This window comes from Pisolithus orientalis (assembly GCF_024613125.1).
Source record: "Pisolithus orientalis strain OTSU chromosome Unknown F5J12scaffold_50, whole genome shotgun sequence".
Lineage (NCBI taxonomy): Eukaryota > Fungi > Basidiomycota > Agaricomycetes > Boletales > Pisolithaceae > Pisolithus > Pisolithus orientalis.
Window position 1 is genome coordinate 51,414 of NW_026260831.1, and position 19,478 is coordinate 70,891.

General features: G+C 45.1%; 7 protein-coding genes across 7 annotated transcripts; 6 read left to right on the forward strand and 1 right to left on the reverse strand.

Moving 5' to 3' along the window:
- Positions 1 to 785: 785 nt before the first annotated feature.
- F5J12DRAFT_915488 (uncharacterized protein) lies at positions 786 to 3,859 on the reverse strand (the record flags this gene model as incomplete). Its single annotated transcript, XM_051749154.1, has 8 exons — positions 786 to 1,469; positions 1,524 to 2,005; positions 2,055 to 2,132; positions 2,190 to 2,276; positions 2,350 to 2,442; positions 3,311 to 3,436; positions 3,490 to 3,657; positions 3,704 to 3,859. 8 exons carry the CDS (start codon positions 3,857 to 3,859, stop codon positions 1,196 to 1,198), a joined length of 1,464 nt encoding a protein of 487 aa, XP_051595672.1. The 3' UTR covers positions 786 to 1,195.
- Positions 3,860 to 5,081: 1,222 nt separating this feature from the next.
- On the forward strand, positions 5,082 to 6,000 carry F5J12DRAFT_907402 (uncharacterized protein; the record flags this gene model as incomplete). Its single annotated transcript, XM_051748934.1, has 4 exons — positions 5,082 to 5,374; positions 5,460 to 5,585; positions 5,639 to 5,801; positions 5,851 to 6,000. 4 exons carry the CDS (start codon positions 5,082 to 5,084, stop codon positions 5,998 to 6,000), a joined length of 732 nt encoding a protein of 243 aa, XP_051595673.1.
- Positions 6,001 to 6,053: 53 nt separating this feature from the next.
- Positions 6,054 to 6,509, forward strand: F5J12DRAFT_726978 (uncharacterized protein; the record flags this gene model as incomplete). The annotated part of the gene is made up of 1 exon (XM_051741765.1): positions 6,054 to 6,509. The coding sequence occupies one exon, from the start codon at positions 6,054 to 6,056 to the stop codon at positions 6,507 to 6,509; it is 456 nt and encodes a 151-aa protein (XP_051595674.1).
- Positions 6,510 to 8,167: 1,658 nt separating this feature from the next.
- Positions 8,168 to 10,549, forward strand: F5J12DRAFT_897247 (uncharacterized protein; the record flags this gene model as incomplete). Its single annotated transcript, XM_051748005.1, has 8 exons — positions 8,168 to 8,338; positions 8,386 to 8,780; positions 8,832 to 8,957; positions 9,006 to 9,121; positions 9,183 to 9,323; positions 9,380 to 9,561; positions 9,594 to 9,923; positions 9,974 to 10,549. The coding sequence occupies 8 exons, from the start codon at positions 8,168 to 8,170 to the stop codon at positions 10,547 to 10,549; spliced, it is 2,037 nt and encodes a 678-aa protein (XP_051595675.1).
- A 630-nt stretch (positions 10,550 to 11,179) lies between these two features.
- On the forward strand, positions 11,180 to 14,131 carry F5J12DRAFT_726969 (uncharacterized protein; the record flags this gene model as incomplete). The annotated part of the gene is made up of 8 exons (XM_051741764.1): positions 11,180 to 11,394; positions 11,449 to 11,739; positions 11,791 to 12,160; positions 12,216 to 12,453; positions 12,481 to 12,869; positions 12,920 to 13,586; positions 13,635 to 13,765; positions 13,814 to 14,131. Coding segments are annotated over 8 exons (2,619 nt in total), but the record flags the coding sequence as incomplete, so codon positions are not given.
- A 341-nt stretch (positions 14,132 to 14,472) lies between these two features.
- F5J12DRAFT_786153 (uncharacterized protein) lies at positions 14,473 to 15,964 on the forward strand (the record flags this gene model as incomplete). Its single annotated transcript, XM_051743377.1, has 8 exons — positions 14,473 to 14,740; positions 14,783 to 14,866; positions 14,910 to 14,959; positions 15,012 to 15,092; positions 15,145 to 15,247; positions 15,328 to 15,452; positions 15,502 to 15,743; positions 15,802 to 15,964. The coding sequence occupies 8 exons, from the start codon at positions 14,473 to 14,475 to the stop codon at positions 15,962 to 15,964; spliced, it is 1,116 nt and encodes a 371-aa protein (XP_051595677.1).
- Positions 15,965 to 16,929: 965 nt separating this feature from the next.
- Positions 16,930 to 19,120, forward strand: F5J12DRAFT_897249 (uncharacterized protein; the record flags this gene model as incomplete). The annotated part of the gene is made up of 9 exons (XM_051748006.1): positions 16,930 to 17,163; positions 17,226 to 17,563; positions 17,617 to 17,748; positions 17,802 to 17,908; positions 17,981 to 18,328; positions 18,368 to 18,552; positions 18,672 to 18,937; positions 18,992 to 19,042; positions 19,099 to 19,120. 9 exons carry the CDS (start codon positions 16,930 to 16,932, stop codon positions 19,118 to 19,120), a joined length of 1,683 nt encoding a protein of 560 aa, XP_051595678.1.
- Positions 19,121 to 19,478: the final 358 nt, after the last annotated feature.

The window sequence follows — 19,478 nt, forward strand, 5'->3', positions numbered from 1 at the left end:
CAGTCAGTGGCATGTTTTTTCCCTTACTGCATTTCCCTGCAATGTGACGCTTCCCCTCCATCATCCTCCCTCTCCCTCCATCTCCATCTCCCTTTCCCCCTCTCTCTCTCCCATTTTGTGTGCTACATCATCTTTGTTTTTATCTCAGCCCATCGTCTTGGCTGTCATAAGGTAAGTGGCACCTCTGATCCCAGAATTTTCACATTACTTGATTACCATTACTTTGCAGCATCCTTGGCACTGTGAGTCAAAGTGTGGTTCAGTGGTGAAAACCAACCAAAACCAACACAAAAGACAATGAAAGCAAGTGGTGGTGTCCCTATGTGGTACCTAGATGGTAGAACCTGTTCTTTGGGAGGGTTTTTGCAAGCTACAACACTCAAAGATGAGTGCTGAGGGTTGGGGGGGCTCCTGACAAAGAGGGAGCAAGAATGTGATAGAAAGCGATAGGGTAGACTGCTATCAGCCTACAGAAGGATGGATGGTGACTTAATTCAATGTCCTAAGCTGTACTGAGCTCAGGGAGGGCTTGGAGCGAAGTATATGGATGATAGATGATAATAAGCAAAGTAGATGATAGCTAGACCCTTAATAAAGTCTCAACTATTGAAGCTGATGAATGACTTGCTGAGAGATGATAAATTGTGAGCAAGAGGGGCTCTCTGATGTCTTCTTTTTGCTACCTAAGTACAGTGACTTATATACAGTACAGGGGCGTTGCCTATGGAAAACAAGGTGTAAACACTTGGTAAGCGATTGGTAACTGATGAGTAAGGAATGTAAGTGATGGGTAATCGTCTTGGAAAGCATTGGTAAGCATTGGTAAGGATAAGTAAGCCAAAAAGTGAAGAATCAGTAAGCAAAGTCAAAAGATTGGTAAGTATTGGCAATAGGTGAGTCAAAGACAGTCAGAATGTCAAAGTATGAGTCAAGCAATGTCAGGAACTGGGAAAGTGCACTGGAATCGCATTAGGGGGAGGCTGTGCATGTCACATCTTGAAGAGATCGCTTCTAGGCCAAAGTGGGATGACAGAGAGGCAGTGCTGATCTGATGCCAACATAGTACATCCAAAAGCAGACAGGGTGAGTCAGATGTCAACAGGGGTCAAGCTTTGGGGGTCTGTGGGGTGACAGGAGCATAGGGGATTGCAACTTTCCCCCCCAAACCATCCTCTCAGTGAAGCAAATAAAAACTTCATGAATGAGGCTCTGTTGGAAGAGAGGATGAAGGGGGAGCATCTTCTGCTGTATCTTGCAACAAGGAGGCAAGATGTGCATCATACTCGTCATGGATGCGATCAGGGAGAGTGGAGAACAGTAGATTATACTGTAGCTGTCGCAATTTTGGAAGAATGATGGATGAGACTGGTATGAAGATGTTGCAGGGGGCAGGGAGGAAGGATCCATATGCTTCTTGGACTGGAGAGACTGAAACAACCACATAAGACCTTTCCAAGTGAATGACAGACCTGAGGTGACCAAAGAACATCCTCCTGGAGGTCATACTGACAAAAAGAACACACTGTCCAAGCTGGGTGGGCTGAGAGGGGGCAGACGAGGGTGGGATGTACCAGGATGCTTCAGGACGGAAGCTGGTAGGAACTCCTGGTAGATATATGTAGCCATGGTCCCTAGCAAAGGGGACAAGTGAAATGACTGATGTGGAGGCAGCCATATCAGAAGAATTAGCGAAATGAGTGTCTTTTGGAGGGAGTGCTGTAGAAATGTGTGGAGTGTGCAAATCCTTTCCAATCTTGGAAGGTAGGATCACGTGGCTGAGCACTACAAGCAAGTGTGGGAATGGTTTCGGTGTCTGCAGAATTGGTGGAGATATGTTGAAAACTGGAATGCCATACACAGGGCACTTAAGAATTTTATTGGCGCTTAACTCGCCTCCTCCTTTTTCTTTGGCATTGACAACCTGTTCTTGTGCGAGGGATGACTGCCAACATTGCTGGCTGTCCTTCTTCACATGAGGGCTATGGTCTTCACCTCCATTCATCAGCTACATCCATGTCCACCTCACCAAACACCTTTGGTGTGTGACAACGTACCACAGACCCAGACACACATGACACCCTCCAGCTCCTTGCACCTTCAACGCCAAAGACTTCTGAGTGGTGGAGCGATACCTGGATCCCAGTCGTTGAGCCAGAATATTAATAGCATTGTGCGTGGACATCACGTACCACAGATGAACATGGCACCCTCAAACACCCTGCAGGGCACTCGCCTCCCTTCTGCGCCAGGCCTAGATGATCCATTTGGCCCTGGCCCTGCTCAGTGAAGAGACCACAGTGGACCATCGGTCAGTCACTACTAATTGTTGTTGTCAGTCGATCAACTCACCCTATCTGCCAAGCTCTTGTCACCCAAGTTCTCCTTTGATATGATGGAGCCGACCAGTGCCGTCAATTCGCAGGGATTGCAGGACGAGGTATCCTATCCACACCAAGGAAACCAACCAAGCCAACATCTTGGCTTCACTCCTTACCATGGGGGTGTCAACGGTTGTGATGAAACGTCCTTCTCATATGCTGGAAGGCCTTCCCATAGTCAGTCGAATGGCAGAGGACGTAGTGAGATGCCAATGGAAGACTATCAGACTTTATATTCAGCATCCCGCTCTTGAACTGGATCTTACCAAGGAGACCAGCTTAGCTTGCATGCTACGGTTCCACAGCTCACAGCTCATGTCAAACACCTCAGCAAGGCCAACACCAGCATGGAAGAACAGCTTACCAGCATCAGGGAGGCAACTGAATCTCTCGTTTCGCACCTTGAAACTGTCGAGCAAATGCTTAGAGAACTGCAGGAGAAATGTGTGGATCAACAGAAGCATACTTTGTCGAGAATAAATTCAAATGACCATTCTGTTCTCAAGGTACGTTACGCTATCATTCAGTATCGGAGTGCGCACTCACCAGGCACCAGTCTATTATCCAGCCACTCTTCTCTCACATGTGTGGAATCGAGTGTGAAGGGACAAAAAGAAACTGCATCGCAGCCCTTGCTGCTATCAAACCACTCAAGAACAATGAACCTTTCATATTGATGAGTGACAGCACACATCTTTGGCACCCCAACTGGCTCGGCAACGTAGACAACAAACTGAATGACATGTTCATTAAAGAAGTTGCCAAGCATGTCTTTAATAATGAAAAGGTATCATCTGGTAGCACGTGAATAATATGAGAATTGCAAGCGCTCACCCAACATGCAATAGAGCCAGAGGGAACAGCTCCAATTAAAAACCATACCTGACGAGTCTTTCGACCTCCAAATAATGAAAGATTGCGCAAAAACATACTTCCGCCTCCAACTTAACCCCACCAGTACCAATGTTAGCACTGAAGTTGACAATGCACTCTTGAGTTGCACGAAAGGTATCATTGCCAAGCTCTGGTGACATCGTCATTAGGGAGATTTCTATGGTCTGGTGTATGGCTGTGAGTGGAAGACACATGAACAGTAATTAGCCACACGTACCACAGGGCCTTGGGAGTTTGGCTCGAAAGAGAGCATAACGTTTTGGACACTGGTTGGGACATGAAGTTGAAGGATGTGTGGCCTACATTTGATGACTGTCAGGGGACCAACAAACTTGGTTTCGTCGGCTTGTGAGGTTGGAACCACCTGGTTAGCATTGATATGGAACTTTTGGAGGTGAGTAGATAGGCTGGAGGACTTGAGTATGACATACCTTGGGTTGGTTCATGGTGTACATGGCAAACCGGTGAACTTGGAGACCAAGGAAAATTTTCGCAAAGTCCATTATTTTTTCTGAGGGGTGCAAGGGTGGCAAGAGCCACTCTTCCGATGGTATTATAGTTGGACTATGGCCGATGGAGTCGAGCATAGTCGGGGTGGGGAAATGCACATGCGAGAGGTCAGGCTATTGGTGTATTGCCTATATTCAGATCTTGCCTACGTTGGATTGTTTGGATATGTTACTCAAAAATCATTGAGTCGGACTTTACTCAGACTAATAGCTATATCTTACAAAAAAAAATCAAGGTCAGATTATCTACATTTGGAGAATCCAGTTATGCCCCCTGCTAAAATCTCGTTTCCACAGTGATTGGTGCATTATGTGAAGGACAAAGTACATGACTGACTCAAGGTCACAAGACCAGCATGGACTACCCAAAAGGACATTCTTGGGTTGGCTGTCAGATACACTTAAAACACATTTTAGTGGCAATTTTTGGGTACAAATATTTTAAATACATTTGATAACCTTGTTCTGGACTTGTGTGGTGTTGTTTTGGGGATGAAAATTTTTCAATACAGCTGAAAACCTTGCTTTTGACTCTTCCTGTGCTCAATCATGTGTCGTTGTAGAACCAAAGTCCTTGGCAAAAGCTCTGCAGGAGGTTTGTATAAATTTGAAGTCACTAAAACCCGGAGAGGAAAGGACACCTACAAGGAGGTGGATGCTAGACACCTCTACCTCCCATCTCAGAGTCAACCTTCAACTCCAAGGACCCCCAGGACAATAGGCTCCCAAAATGTTGTCCCAGACTCCTTTGACATGCCTACCTTGGACTGGAATGATGAGGAAGATACCCCAAATACTAGGAGGGTTACCAAGGTGGGAAGTTTTGCCTGATACTGCATTGGCTAAATTATCCCCTAGAGTCAAAATGATTTCATCAGAGAATGGCTGCCTTGGAGAGCAGAATATCTCAAAGTCATTCTTGAGGGAGAGCAGCTGGCTAAGGGGGGGATATGTGAGCAGTGCTGTCAGGCAGAAGGAAGTATCAGATGCATGTCCTGCATTGGTGTGCATGCCTGGTGTGGTCCTTGTGCTGTGAAAGTGCATCAAAATCTTCCATTCCACAAGGTACAAAGATGGAATGCTACTCATTACCAGGATACCTCTTTGATGGCACTTGGGTTCCTTTGGCACATTGGCCATGGGGGTTGTCCTTGCCCTCAAAACAGACAGAATCAGGATCCAGACTCAGAGGAGTTGGGCTATACTTCTGGGGAAGGGCCTCCCAATTACAGGTCAATGGCAGTCATATCCTGTAGCCTCCATGTTAACCTCTGGTAGCAGGAGATCCTTCAGATCAAAAATGACCATAGTGCACACAGAAGGAATTTTCACTCATGAGATTTCTTGGTGCAATTGCCCTGGGTCAGATCCAATCGACTGGCACCTTGATTTACTCAGGGAAAGACTCTTTCCAGCCAGTATAACAAAGCCCAAGACTGCTTTCACCTTTGATGTTCTTAATCACTTTCTCATTGATGCCCTGGAATGCAAGACTTCAGCTATGAGTTTCTATCAGAAGCTGAAGAGGTTCACCAACAATGCATTTCCTGACTGTATACCAGTTGAGTGCCATGCACTATTTGCTCTTAGGGGGTTCTATCAATGCATTCATTTCCAATTAGGACAGGTACTGAGAGCTGATGAGGGTTTCCAGACTGTGGAGGGATTTGAAACATAGGAAATGGTTTGGCTTTGGTCATGATAAAGAACAAGATCCTAGACAAGGAGAACTTGCACTCTTTTGTCCTGCCTGCCCACAACCAGGTATTAATTTACCTCCAGATTGGAAAACCCAATATGACAGGTATGGAGTGATAATCTGTAGGGTTTTGATTTCTAACTCCCCTCCCCCCTTAGTGATACCATAATGAGGCAATATGTCATGGATGGCAACTTCACTGCTCAGCATATGAAAATGAACAAGCCTGAGTTGGATGTGTCATTAGCAGATGGAACTGGTTACATGGTTGCTGAAAAGCCCTACCAGGCCCATCTTGAGCAGTCTTTGGATAACAAGGAGGTGAGTTGTCCCAAGGTCATGGAGTTTAAATGACCCACTGTACTGGTAGAGATCTGCCTGCAGCAATCACAGGGCAATCAATGCTGCTAATATTAACAAGTCCAATCTCCGGTCCACCAGGATTGGTGCCACAGCCTGTGCTTGGCATGGTTGCTTTGTTCCCCATTCTGTGGTGGACTTTCAGAAAGGGGAAAAGTGAGTGGACCTGATGGATGTACTGGAAGCCTTTGGAACTCATTTTGTGCTAGGTACATGAACACAGATTACTCCATCTGCAGTGCTCTTGATTATCATTCAGAAAGCATCACAAAGGCCCTTGTCATTTATGATGTTGGGTGCCAGTGGAGTATTAACTTCCAGAGTTGGGTAAAATCCAGCTGCTCTCTCCATCTCCCTCCCTCCCTGGAAATCATTCCTGCTGTGGGGAAGTTTCATCTTGCTGCCCACAAACTCTCTTGCTTTCCAAGATATAGCCTCAACTTTATCAAGGGTGCTGGTCATCTGGATGGTGAAATTTTGGAGACATTGTGGGCTCCATTCAATAAGATCTCTCCCACTGCAAGGTCTATGACTCAGGCCCACAGACAAGAAGTGTATGATGACCATATGAGAGATTCTAACTGGAAAAAAATTGTCAACATGGGTGAGAGACCTTTTCTTCAAAGAGAAGTTAATTTACCCTGTACATCTCAGTTCCTGCACTGTTGAAAAAATACAAGACCTCACACAAGTGCCTAGAAGAAATTAATCAGGCATATGAGCAGTTGACAGCTGTTCTAGACCCTGTCCAACTTGCCCAATGGGAGTCAGATGTTCTTGAGGCAGAAGCAAATCGAGGTGATTCCCTAGACATTTATTTGTTGAAAGGGGAAAAAAGGTCAGTATGTTCCTAAGAAACCCTGGGCATGTCTGATGGCCTGTAGCCCCTACCATGGGTGAAGTGCAGTTAAAGCTCATGAAAAATCCACCTGTGTCCCCAGGGAGCCATGGTTCTGTGGCTTGGCTTGTGGAAGGAATTAGCATAGAGGATGCACAGTATGGTCTGTGGTTTCCAGAAGCAATAGGTTGCTAACCAGACCTGCAGGGACCAGCTAAGATCTGAGCTTAGACAGAGCCACATGTCTACCAGACAAGAAATCAAAGTCTCAGAGAAAAGAAAAAGACTTTCTGCCAGGATTGACAAATTCCATGGCACCAGCCAGGCATTTCTCAAAGGTTTGGAGGTGGACGATGTCTTCATACCCCAGGATGATCCAGCATTCCTTGGGCAAGGTGAAGAAATTGATGACAATGGAGAGTACTGGGAAGATGATGAGGATTGGGAGGCTACAGAAGAAGGAGAGGAGCTACCTGCTGAGCTCATGAGTATATGGATGCCCTCATCCATTGGAGCAACCAAACTGATGGAGCTTGGCCTTCATGACCTCCTCAAAGAAGAAATGGAACTCAGGATTGGGCAAGCTAATGATTGTCTAGACCAGCTCCAAACCAACCTTGGACACAAGGCAATGTTATACAGACAGAACTTCTGCAGTGCACAATCAACTAGGGAAGGTACAAGAACCAAGCAGGACATCCAAAAAGTGGTGGCTCAGGATAAACAAGCAGGTCAGAAGTTATCAGAGGGCAAGGCAGGCCATTCTCCAGTTGGAACCCAATCAAGAGATTGGACAAAAATATCAGGCTATTCAGCCCCAGGACCTGGCAGTGAGTAAGGATGTTACAGAGGAGAACCAGGTTTGGGCAGGGAACCAGCAAAATGGCATGGTTTTGGATGATGGATGGTGAACAGGGTCAACTGAATGCTGAGAAGGGGGGTTTAATGGAGGAGTGTAAGTGTTAATACTACTCAAAAAAATCTCACCAATAAATTGTGGGGCAGTTTACAGGATCAACTGGCTCAAAGCAAGGGCAAGAAGGGACAGGTGGAAAGAAGCATTGTCATTGGTGAGGCATGAGATGGTTTGGGCCATCTTATGGTTTGAGTTCCAGAAGGACATATGGGAGAAAAGGGCTCTACAATTGTTGGAACCAGGGAAAAAGGCTTATGCTCATAAGCAGATAGTGTTGTGGACTGACTTTTCCAAAAAGGCCCAATTGATGTTCCAAGGTAAACAAATGGATTGTATTTAGAACATGGGTATATGTGTATAGTTTTCCAATTACCCTTGCTTTGCACTTGGCATCTGAATCAAAGTGAATAGCAAATACATCAAAACAATCATACCATAATGGTACCTTTCCTAAAAGAGTGATGGCCAAAAACTTCAACCTCCTGCCTAAATTGGGAAAGGCTGAAAAATTTTCACCTTGCTTCCAACCTCCATCATCTGTGCTGCTAATTATCCCCCTGATTTTATTCTCTCATGGCTGATTGGTCTGAAGTCTACTCTGATCTGCTGTCCTCCTATGTGGAGCAGTACACAGATGCCCGAGGGAATCCTGACCTCAGGGCCCAGATCCTGGCTGATGTGAAATCCCAGATCCTTCAGCAAGCATCTTCAGGATCTGTGGAATTGCCCCAGAACTTGAGAGTGGTAGGGTATCTTTTTCATCAAGTTTCACATATCTCAAGTGTATTTAGGTCATCAGAAGGGTGTTTTTGCCAGAACTAGACCCTGAAGACCAGGATGATGAGGAACACATCATTGAGAGCATCCTGGCTGCAACAGACAAGAGGAAGGAGCAGCCTGGGACTGGTGAGGATGAGGATGGCAGAGAGGAGAGGACCAGACCTACCAAGGCTGGAAATTACAGAAAACCCTTCACTGATTTTACTGCCTCCCAGCAGCTCTTCAAAGAGGACATGGATGCCTATGATAGGGAGAGGAGGGACACCAAGGACCCCAAGACCATAGGTCAGAGGACCAAAATCATCCAACAGTGGTGGGAGTCTCTTGCAGATGACAAGAAGGCTGAAGCAGGGAGGGCTGCTTCCAAGTGGAATAAGTTGGGAGCTCCAAAAGAAACTCATGAATTGTCAGTGCTGGTCTACTTCAAATGTCTTATACTAATCATGCAATAATTCAGGTACAGGAGAAAAAATTTTCACAACATGGCCAGAGACTTTATTGAAACAGTCAGGAGGACCATGGGGTCAAATATAGTGATGTTTCTGGCTCATGAGACTACTGATTCTCAGATCAAGATGGCAGTGTAGGTTCCCCTTTACCTTGTCTATCCAATGCTAATGAAGAAACCTAGCTTTGAAACACAACCCCCTGATGGGAAGAAGGCCTTCTCAGAGTCTTCAGAGCCCACCAAGGATTGGGTTCTAAAGGGAGAGCAAATGTTAACCAATTATCTTTTGACTGAAGCTGGTAAGTGATAAACAGTTGGTGATCAATGTAATATGTGTACCTAGGTTGATTCCATACTCAGCTGAGGAAGATTTGAATGATGAGAATCCAAAGGTGGAGATAGCCTTGGATGATGAAGGAAACCCAGAGGTACCAGCTTGGACTGGTCAGAAACTCAAGGTCCAGCAGAGTTTGGCAAGAATGGTCTTCCAGGCTGCCTATGGTATGTTCTTGATTGTCAAGTGCATCTACAGTTGTTGATGGAAGTTGGAAACATAGCAAAGTTTACAGGGAAGCCCAAGGCCAAGGTTCCCTGGGGCCTGCTTATCAAGTCCCATTTGGAGTATCTGAGTTCCGATTCCATCCCAGAAGGATTTGTGATGAAAGATCCTTCAAAATGGACCAAGGCCGACATGTGGATGCTTTGGAATCATTGGAATTCCCAAGAGGAGGAGGATAAGGTGATTGTTTCATTCATCAAGTGCACAAAAAGGAGGATGAGCCACTGGGAAGGCCCTGGAACAGGAAAACCCCATCCAAAAAGAGAGAGTGGATGAGCCCTGGGGAGGACAGTGAAGCTGGGGTGGAGGCCAAGCCCTCAGATTTAGGGGAAGAAATTGGTGGGGCTGGTATGACCCCTATAGCAACTTCATCAGGGGCCCAGGATATCCTTGACTCTGGGAGGGCCCCATCTGAAGATACCCCTCATGAATCCAGCCCTGCTTGTCATGCCAATGGGGACAGGGTGAAATATTTAAAGTCCCTTTGCATCATGCCCAGGTACCAGGAACTTGTTGAGCTTGTAGATGGCTTGCCAGAGACAGTAAGTGATAAACTTTCTTCAAATACCAGGTTAACAAACATTTTGTACAGGAACCTGATGCTGGACCAGTCAACCTGCCTGTCTGGGCATCTTGGGCCTGGAGTGCCCAGTATTTGCCCCAGGAGATGCATGGCAATGGGGATTCCTTCTGGAAGGCACTGTATCAATTGCAAAGTGAAAAGTTTGCATCCACCCAGAAAGGTCTTACCATTGTACTGGGATTTGGTTTGTTGTGGAGGGAGTGCAAAAGAGCACAGGACATAGAATCAGATGACCCTGAAGCTGCTAATCTGGGCTTTTTGCTAGGCTCAGGTCTTGATATCCACAAGGGGGAAGATGTTATGGGTGCAGTGGGGCTGGTAGTTGCAAGACTGCAGCAGAATTCTGGTGGCTCAAGCAGAGGGATTGGTGCACAGGAAACAACTGGGGTCAGTGCAGGGGATTCCTGTCCCACCCAGGGGGGTGGCATGAAGGAATCCCAGAATACAAGAAAGGATGTGAGGAAAAGAAAAAGGGGAGGCAGTGGGGATGTTGATCAGAAGATGGCAAAGGAGGGTGAAGAGGCAAGCAAGAAATCAACTAGAGCTCATCAACCAACCAAGAGAGCTCTGGGTCTTGGTCTATAAATAAACTGTAGATGGTGTGAATCAAAAGGATCCCTATATATGGCTACCCATGCTCATTGCAAGTTTCAAACCCTGTGAGATCACTGACATCACCTGGAGGTGAAGAATGGCCATGGATTCAGGGGGTAAGGCCACCCCCCAGTGAGGTTGGCCAACACTGGTCTCAGGGGGTATGTCCATCTGGAAGTGTCATCAGAGTCAATACTTCTGGTAACATCTAAATTGACAAGCAATTGATTATGCCAAGGGAATTTTCAGGGTTTGGCCAACCCTACTTCCAGGTGGTGAGGTCTGTGTCCATCCCCCAGTGAAATTGGCCGACACCACTTCCAGGGTGTGAGTCCATCCCCCAGTGAGGTCGGCCGACACCACTTCCAGGGTGTGGGTCCATCCCCCAGTGAGGTCAGCCGACACCACTTCCAGGGTGCGGGTCCATCACCCAGTGAGGTCAGCCGACACCACTTCCAGGGTGTGGGTCCATCCCCCAGTGAGGTCGGCTGACCTCCCTCCAACATGTCGGCCTATCCACCATCAGGGTCTATAGGCCGATGTCAGTTAGTCCCACTTTCAGGACCAAATGTGCATGTCGGATGACCCACTTTCTGGATTACATGTGACTGAAGGGTCTGGGTTTGCATGCCTATAAGGTGGTTTAAATGTGGAGGGCTTTTTTTTGCCAAGGCATGGTCTCTTCGTGCTGTTGTTAATGACACAGGAAGTGGTTGGATAGTTGAGGGGCACACAGAGATTGAAATCTCAGAAAGAAACTTACTGGTATCATTCAAGAATTGGAATATCAGTCAATCAACATCTGTTCTCCCTCCTGCACACAATATCTTAGGTATGTTTCTTTTACTACTACATTTGTCCTACTCAAAACAACTAGGAATTGAAAATAGTTGTCAGGCTGGACTGTTGTTGGAACCATGGACACTCACAAACCCACATGAGGGAAATCATTGGCATGTGCTTGCAAATGGAGCTTATGTCTATGGTTTTCCAATCTGGCTTTACTGTGATGATACTTCAGGGAATGTATCAAAACGTTGGAACAAGCACCATTCATTCCTGTTCACACCAGCTGGCTTGCCACATGCTGCAGTGCATCAGGAATACAATGTTCACTTCCTATGCACATCTAATGTTGCACCACCCCTTGAAATATTGGATGGTTTTGTAAATCAGCTTGAGTAAGTTTATGTTATTTTTGGTATTCACTCTGATTTATACATATTTTCTAGGGCTGCTCAAGAGACAGGTGTATGGGCATGGGATTGTGTACACAAGGAGCAAGTGTTAATGATTCCCTCTGTCTTAGCCCTGTTGGGGGACAATCCAATGCAAAGTGAGCTTGCCTGTCATGTAGGGTTGAGGGGAAAATACTTCTGTCGTGTTTGCAATGTCAAAGGCCATGACACTCAAGACTTGGACACAAATGCTAATGATGAAACACTGGAGCAGAGTGATGGAGGACAGAGTGATGGTCAGAGGTCAGTCAGGAGTGCAGGGGGGGAGTCAGTTAGTGGTAGAAAGAAGGGAAAAGGGAAAGAGACAATGAGTGGTATGGTTTCTCCAATTAAGCAATTTCTGAAGGTATGGGCACATATGACTGTCTAGGCAACTACTTAAAATTTTAACCAAGATTGGTGAACCTCGCCAGTGAGAGCAGTCAATAATTGAGCTCAAATCAATGTTTACAATGGCATCTACCATAGGGAATCAAACCAAAATCAAGGAGAAGATGACATCAACTGGATTGAAAGACACATATCTTGAATACTTTATCAATGGGATGGCAGCATCATGTAAGAGGCAGCAGGGAAGCAGTTCAAAGCAGGAGGCACTGGATGTGTTCATCAAGGGACTTCCTGAGAATGTGTATAGCCCAGTGTGGTGCATCAAAGGTGAATGGCTTGACATGTGACACAAAGAAAAAAATCCTCACAACCTCATAGGACTTAATCCTCATGCAGACACTCCTGTGGAGGTGCTGCACACTGTTCTTTTAGGATTTGTCAAGTATTTCTGGAGAGATGTGGTGAACATCAGGGTTGGCAAGAACAAAATAAAGTGTGAACTTCTTGAAGCTTGCCTGTCTTCATTTGATACAACAGGGCTAGGGATACCACCCCTGTCTGGTCACACCCTTGTCCAGTATGCTGGATCATTGGTGGGCTGTGACTTTCGTGCAATAGCACAGGCTGCACCATTTGTTCTCCATGGACTTGTTCCACAAGAATGCTATGAGGCCTGGGTAGCATTATCAAAAATGATCCCCCTCATTTGGAAACCAGAAATTGAAGATGTTGATGCTCACTTGGTAAGTGAATAGAACTTCCCCTTTTGTTTAAGACTTATTTCATGTGCCAGACACAACTTGAAATTGCAATTCAAGAATTTCTTGCTTGCACTGCATGCTGGACACCTCACTGGTTCAACAAACCCAAATGTCATATATTGCTCCACCTTCCAGAGCATATCCATCATTTTGGTCCTGCTGCCTTGTTTGCCACTGAAGGATTTGAGTCATTCAATGCAGTCATCCATGCCAAAAGTGTTCACTCAAACCAACAATCTCCATCACGTGACATTGCAAAGGCATTTGCTCATGGAAACCGCATTCATCACATTCTCAGTGGTGCTCCATTACACATCCATGCAAATCACCCCAACCTTGGAGTTCAAATAAAGAAGCTGATTGAGAAGCCACCTCTGGATGCCCTGAATGCTGGAGATGCTGGAGTTTGGTGGCCTGCAGGCACAGCCCTGCTGACACTTGTTAGTAAACCCAATATTATCACAGATTATCTGGGTATGGATAGCTCCTCTCTATCAAAGCCAGGATCTTGTGTAAAGGACAACCTGCCCTGGCATCCATACCATGAAACCAGGACTGGCCAACAATTCCCCACAGCTCTCTCTTTCCTTTCCCAGGAAATACTCCATGACAATAATTTTCATACATGCAGGTCTATGATCTTGATGAATGGGGACAGATGCATTCCAGGCCAATGGGTTCTCATTCACCAACAGAATGGTCAGCAACCTCTGGTTGCACAGGTGAAGGAGATTATTCAAAGGTGAGGGTCAACTGCAGAGATGACATCTTCCCCAGATGCCATTTTTCTTCAGTCAGGAAAAATACAGGGATCCACCAGACCTTATCAGATGCCATTAGTGCAGTATGATGATACCAATATACTTCTCCCCATTGAGGTAAGTTTACTACATTTATCCATTCATGATACTTAGTTCAAGTAGCAGTTACTGTGCTCAGTCAACCTTCAGCATTGTTGTGATATCCACAATTGTGCTGCAGCTCACCAGGGAACATCCAATACCTCCCCCAGTATTGTTCACAAGGGAAACCCAAATGATTTTGTGCTAAACACTGCAAAAATGTGTGATGCCAAGCACATTCTGCCCCTAGTTTGTGAACCCCTAACTCCACTCAGCACAGATCATGCAATTATGGAGGGTTGTGATTGTGAGATAGACAATAAAAAATCTACACAATACCCAAACAATACCCCCCAACCTTGGGCAAGCTCATCAGGGCATTCTATTAGGCTGATTAAATAGTAGATGCTACCATTATGCTCCAAGTCTAATAGATGTGTTGTTCATATTACTGGTCATGTGTTCCTTAGTCAGCATATCACTGTGAGTTGCACTGTGATACACCTTTGTGAAACCAGTGCAGGGGCCTCGTTCTTGGATGTGGTGTGCAAACCATCATGTCTTGTTATGCCTGTGTACAGCCTTTTGATGATCCTACCAGTCCATGTTGGAAACATGTGGATGAACATGTGGACACCTATCTCAGTTCCAATGCACATAAAAACTCACTCAGCTGCCCTCCATGGTTCCCCCAGTCTGTCAACTCACTCCACTCATTTCTACTACTGTACCCAAGACCCTCAATGTCTTTCAATTTTTCTAATATCAGGAACTCTCCATCTACTCAGTCTAGTAGTCATTCATTTCCTACTCCATCCACCACCCCATTCACCCATACCCCATCCACCACCCCACACTTCCCCCCTGCTCAAAACAATCCCAATATCAATCCCACCCTTCTGGATGAAGATGTCATCCCAGCTCGCTTTATTGATGCCCTCACCAATCAGTTTAGTTTTGGTGATTCCGAGCAGGACCTACAGCATAACCTCCATGGCTTTGCAAAGGCAGGTAACTCTTTGTGACAGAATCGTAATACTATTACATTGGCAGATGGGGCATGGCCTCCAGAAAGCAGATATTGCTACACATTCATACTTACTTGCAGCCATTTTCAGCTTAATCAAGGAAAACCAGGTAATGACCAATGTGCACCACAACACACAACAACTTCTTGCAGACCTGCAAATTCAACTCAAAAACACATTTACACTATCACACGAACAGAAGGTTAGTTTATTTAGCACACAAATTCAGCCATTCATCCATTTCTTTCTTGTAGGCTAATGTCCATATTGTTGCTGGAGACATAATTTTTGAGGCTAGCCAGATCACATTTATGACAATCCACTTTGACGTTGAGGTTCACAACCATATATACTGATTCTAAGTCACTCTAATTCCACCAGTCAAAGGTCCAGCAATCCCAAAAAGAATTACAGTTCACAAATATCTATGGTAACCCAGCACAAGAGAAAATCCTAATGGCATATATCAAGCAGCAATGCTCAAGCATTTGTAATTCATTCTGAGAGCTGGTATGTCTCATTTTCTGTTTCCAACTCCATCCTGATTGATTCATTTGTCATAGCTGTGAGATAGTGTCATTGGAGATGGAACATGCACACTCTCTGATTTTGTGTTTGAAAGTGCACAGTGGTACAAAATTGGTGGACCCACTTTGGGCCTCACACCAGCATGCACCACTCGACTTGCTATACTTGTAAGTGGTACATACCAATTACAATTTTTGTATTAATTTTGTGTGTTAGCACCATTTTGCTTATGAAAATCCTGAGCTCCTTGACTGTGAGGAAGATGTTGAGGATGATTCACCACCAATGGAAGATGACTCAGGCTCACAGCACCACTCTGCCCAAGAGCCTCAAAAGAAAAAGCAAAAGCATGGTGGCCGTGTCCCCAGGGGAGAGGATTTCTGGTTGCAAGTGGAAAAATGGTTTGATGCATGCAGAAAGCAATGGGGCAATTCATGGACCACACCCAACTGGAACAGGTGAGAATATGAGCCATCATACACACAGCAGTCATGCTAACACCTGCCTACACTCTAGCTACATCTCAGAAACAATTGCCAAGGACGAAGATTGCTACAAGGTCCATGTCATTCACAACCCATTCATGGAAGATGTGCACACAGATGACAGGTTTTTCACTGGGCCCATCACTTCAGCTGGTCTTGGGGCTGCTGAGGATCTCCTTCAAGAAATGGTTTGATGGTTTACATCCATACTGTACCCCATTCAATCTCCTGTCATCCATAGCACAACACTCCATACATTTTAGTACCATATGATTAAAGGATGTTGTCTACATTGAGCATTACACCCACTTTCATTATACATCACCCAATGTTTGAGCATCCAACTCCACATGTGTGATCACAGCTGTCAGAGAGTGCATCCTCGATCTCCTCCCCAGCATGTACTCTGCTCAGCATGATGTCCAGTTGAGAGTTGTCACTGTTTGTCAGCTTGTCATGTGACACATGGTCCTCGTACCATAATGCATTCATATGTGATCTGTAGCAGCAGCCAAATGAGTGAATAGACAACAAATTCATGCATTACAACCTGAGGCAGTGGCATAATAATCTGTGGGCCAACTATTCTTCAACCTACAGCTCAGCTACATTGAAACATATTATTTGCCAAGCTCACCCATCCAATGCCACAGAGCAAACCTTGTATTCTACTTCAACCAGTGACAACAACCAGCAACAACCAAAATTTGGTGAGCAGAGTCCATTGTAACCACCAGACAGAATTCCCTTTTTAACTGCATTCTCAATGATAGAATACACTAATTGCATCTGCCTATGGTTAACCAGGAGCCAACAGTTTTGCATGCTGGTGTAAGATACATTGATATATTACACAGAAGACTCACCAACACATACCTTTTAGGATCTGCATTAATTTTTCATTTTGAATGCAGTGGCCTAGATCCCTAATCAATGTAGATCACCTAGTGTAAGATAAGATGTGTTGACACACTCCCTGTTGAATGCAACAAATGTATCAGTGTGTTCTGCATCAACATGTTAAGTATAAAATGTTTTGTTTATATGCCTCACCTTGTCTCGACTCTCTGTCCATTGCATTATAACTGTTGGCTGCCAGTAAGTTTGATTTTGTTGCACAGTACACTTTAGGGTTAGTGACTGGCATCATGTTGTAGACATGCCAAGGAAGGAATGGACAATCCCCAAGCAGAAGAAGTTTTTGCAGGATGAGTTAGTGCAGTACTTGAGTATGAGCACCAAGGAATACTCATGCTACTGGCTGACTGTCTTCAAACAATGGTCTCAACTCTGGCCTGAGAGGGCTGTTGCATTCCTGGACCTCCCACTGGACATATCATTGACTCTTGAGCAGGACAAGATCCTTGGAGATGCTGTCACCAAGTGCCAACAGGTCAGCAATATCACATTACTTCATGGAAGAGCTCACTGAATTTCGTGCAGCAATTATGACAGTGGTTGTGCTGGCACATGGGAGCTGGGAAAAATTGGGCTGCAAACAGGAAGACATTGACCATTATTGACAGCTTGATGAAAGCTAAAACTCACATAAAAAAGCTGCTGGAAATTTATTCAAAAATGTACTATACCTCACAGGTCAAGCCTGACATCTCAACTGATAGTAACATTTCCAGCCTTCATGATCAGATTGGCAAAAAGTTTAGGGTGGAACCTCAAGAGATCCAAGATGAAGTTATGCACATCCATAACAAGCAACATACCAGTAGGAAGATGCCACCCACTGAGAGTGACAATGAAATCAGTGCTGATGTTGATGCTGAAACATGTAGAAGGTGGGAACACTGGCTGTGATGCTGAGGGCAGTTAGCACTCATTCCTCTTTCAGTAATATACAGCAGTGCATGCCAGCACTCATACAGATTCTCACTCATTTGTCACAAAAGACTGGCTGGTCCTTTTCAGTTCTGATGGGTGGGCCAGATCCAGCAGATGCTGAAGAGCAGTGTGTGGTTGCAAGGTGAGAAAAGTACTACTAATTGTGTTTTAGCTCACACAACAGTGTTTGTAAAGCCTTCACATCGGGAAGAATAGATGTGGACTTAATTTTGCAGAGTCTTACCATCACTTTGACTCCACTGTGGTGCAAGCATATGCAGAATTCCTTGACTCAAAGCTTTGTAAGTTTCTATTCTTTAGTTAGAAAAGCCACAATGCTGACTGGGAAGATGATAATGTACCCATTATTGCAGCCTCCTCCATCAGCAAGAAAACAGGCCATGACAAGGGCAGCAATGCAAATGATTGTGCTGATGTCATGAAGGGTGACAATGACAATGAGCCTGACAACCACAGGAACATGGATGATGAAGATGACACTGATGTTGGTGAGGGTCAGGAAGGTAATGATGCAGGCATTGGCAAGGACAATGAAGGGGACAATGTGGGCATTGGTGATGACCAGGAAGGTGATGATTCAGGCATCGATGATGACCAGGAGGTCAACAATGCTGGGCATTCAGACAAGTTGAGCAATGCTTCCACTCTCATATTTATATTCTCAACACTTTGGTATTTAAGTGTTGCAACTTCTCATGATGGTATGTCTGTTGCAACAACTCCACCCTGACTCATCACAGGTTCTGCTCTTGCAACATCATGTTATCCTATCATCTCACCACTGCACATTCAGACCATGCATCCAAGTATTGCAAGTCTGGCCAAAACTCCAGCATATGTTGCAACACCTTCACACATTGCAATGCCCAGTTCCATCATGGGACTTCTGAGTGTTGCAATGCCTGAGTGCACTCTTGTCCCTTCAGTGAGTATCCAGCCTTCTGGTATTTCCAATCATCTTTTATCTTCATAGGATTTTGGCTCTTTTGGTGTGGAACTGGATAGCATTCTCCAGCCAACACAATGTTGATGTTTACACCACAGTGGAACTTTGATGGCCTACCCCTCATTACCTCTAACCTGGCAACTGTCCATGCTATGAACCATTTGATGTCTCTTACTGGTAGTACTACCAATCCATCTCTGGACTATTTCACAACAGCAGGGCAATATGAGCACTTGACACAAGACCTGCCTTTGTTACCTCCCACCCCATCTGACAACAGCTCTCTGCCACCAGCCTCCAAGGCACTTGGGGACCCTCCACCAGGCTGTCCTAAATGCAAACCAGTCCCATCCTTGCATGCCCAGTGAGACAACATGATAGGCAATGTGGATAAGGAGAATGGTTTGGCAGTGCATAGGGTGAAGAAGAAGTGGTCTGAACTCAAGGATGGTGTGGCAAGGAAGTCAAAGTAAGTTGTGCAATTCAATTGAGATGCTATATTTTGATGATAATTGTTCACACCAGGAAAAGGAAGACAGTTCCTTAAGCTTTTTGTAATTCATACTCTTTGTCAAAATTGTCTCATCATCATGTATATGTCATACTTCTATGTGCAAACATGCTTGAGCTATCCAACTGTATTTGCTGGCAGAAACACAATTAAGTTGTAATTAATATGGTGGACACAAGGAGTTGCAACATATTGCATCTTGAGAGGAGGCTGAAAGAAAGGCTCAGACTTCTGTGGTAAGAAGGCTATAATATTAACAAGCTAACCTGAAAGAAAGGCTTAAGGTAGAACATCAGTAAGGTAGCTATGGAGTTAACATAGTGAACACACCTCAGACTTCTGTGGTAAGAAGGCTGAGGTGCATGAGGAAAAACTAACTGCCTAAGTGTGAAGA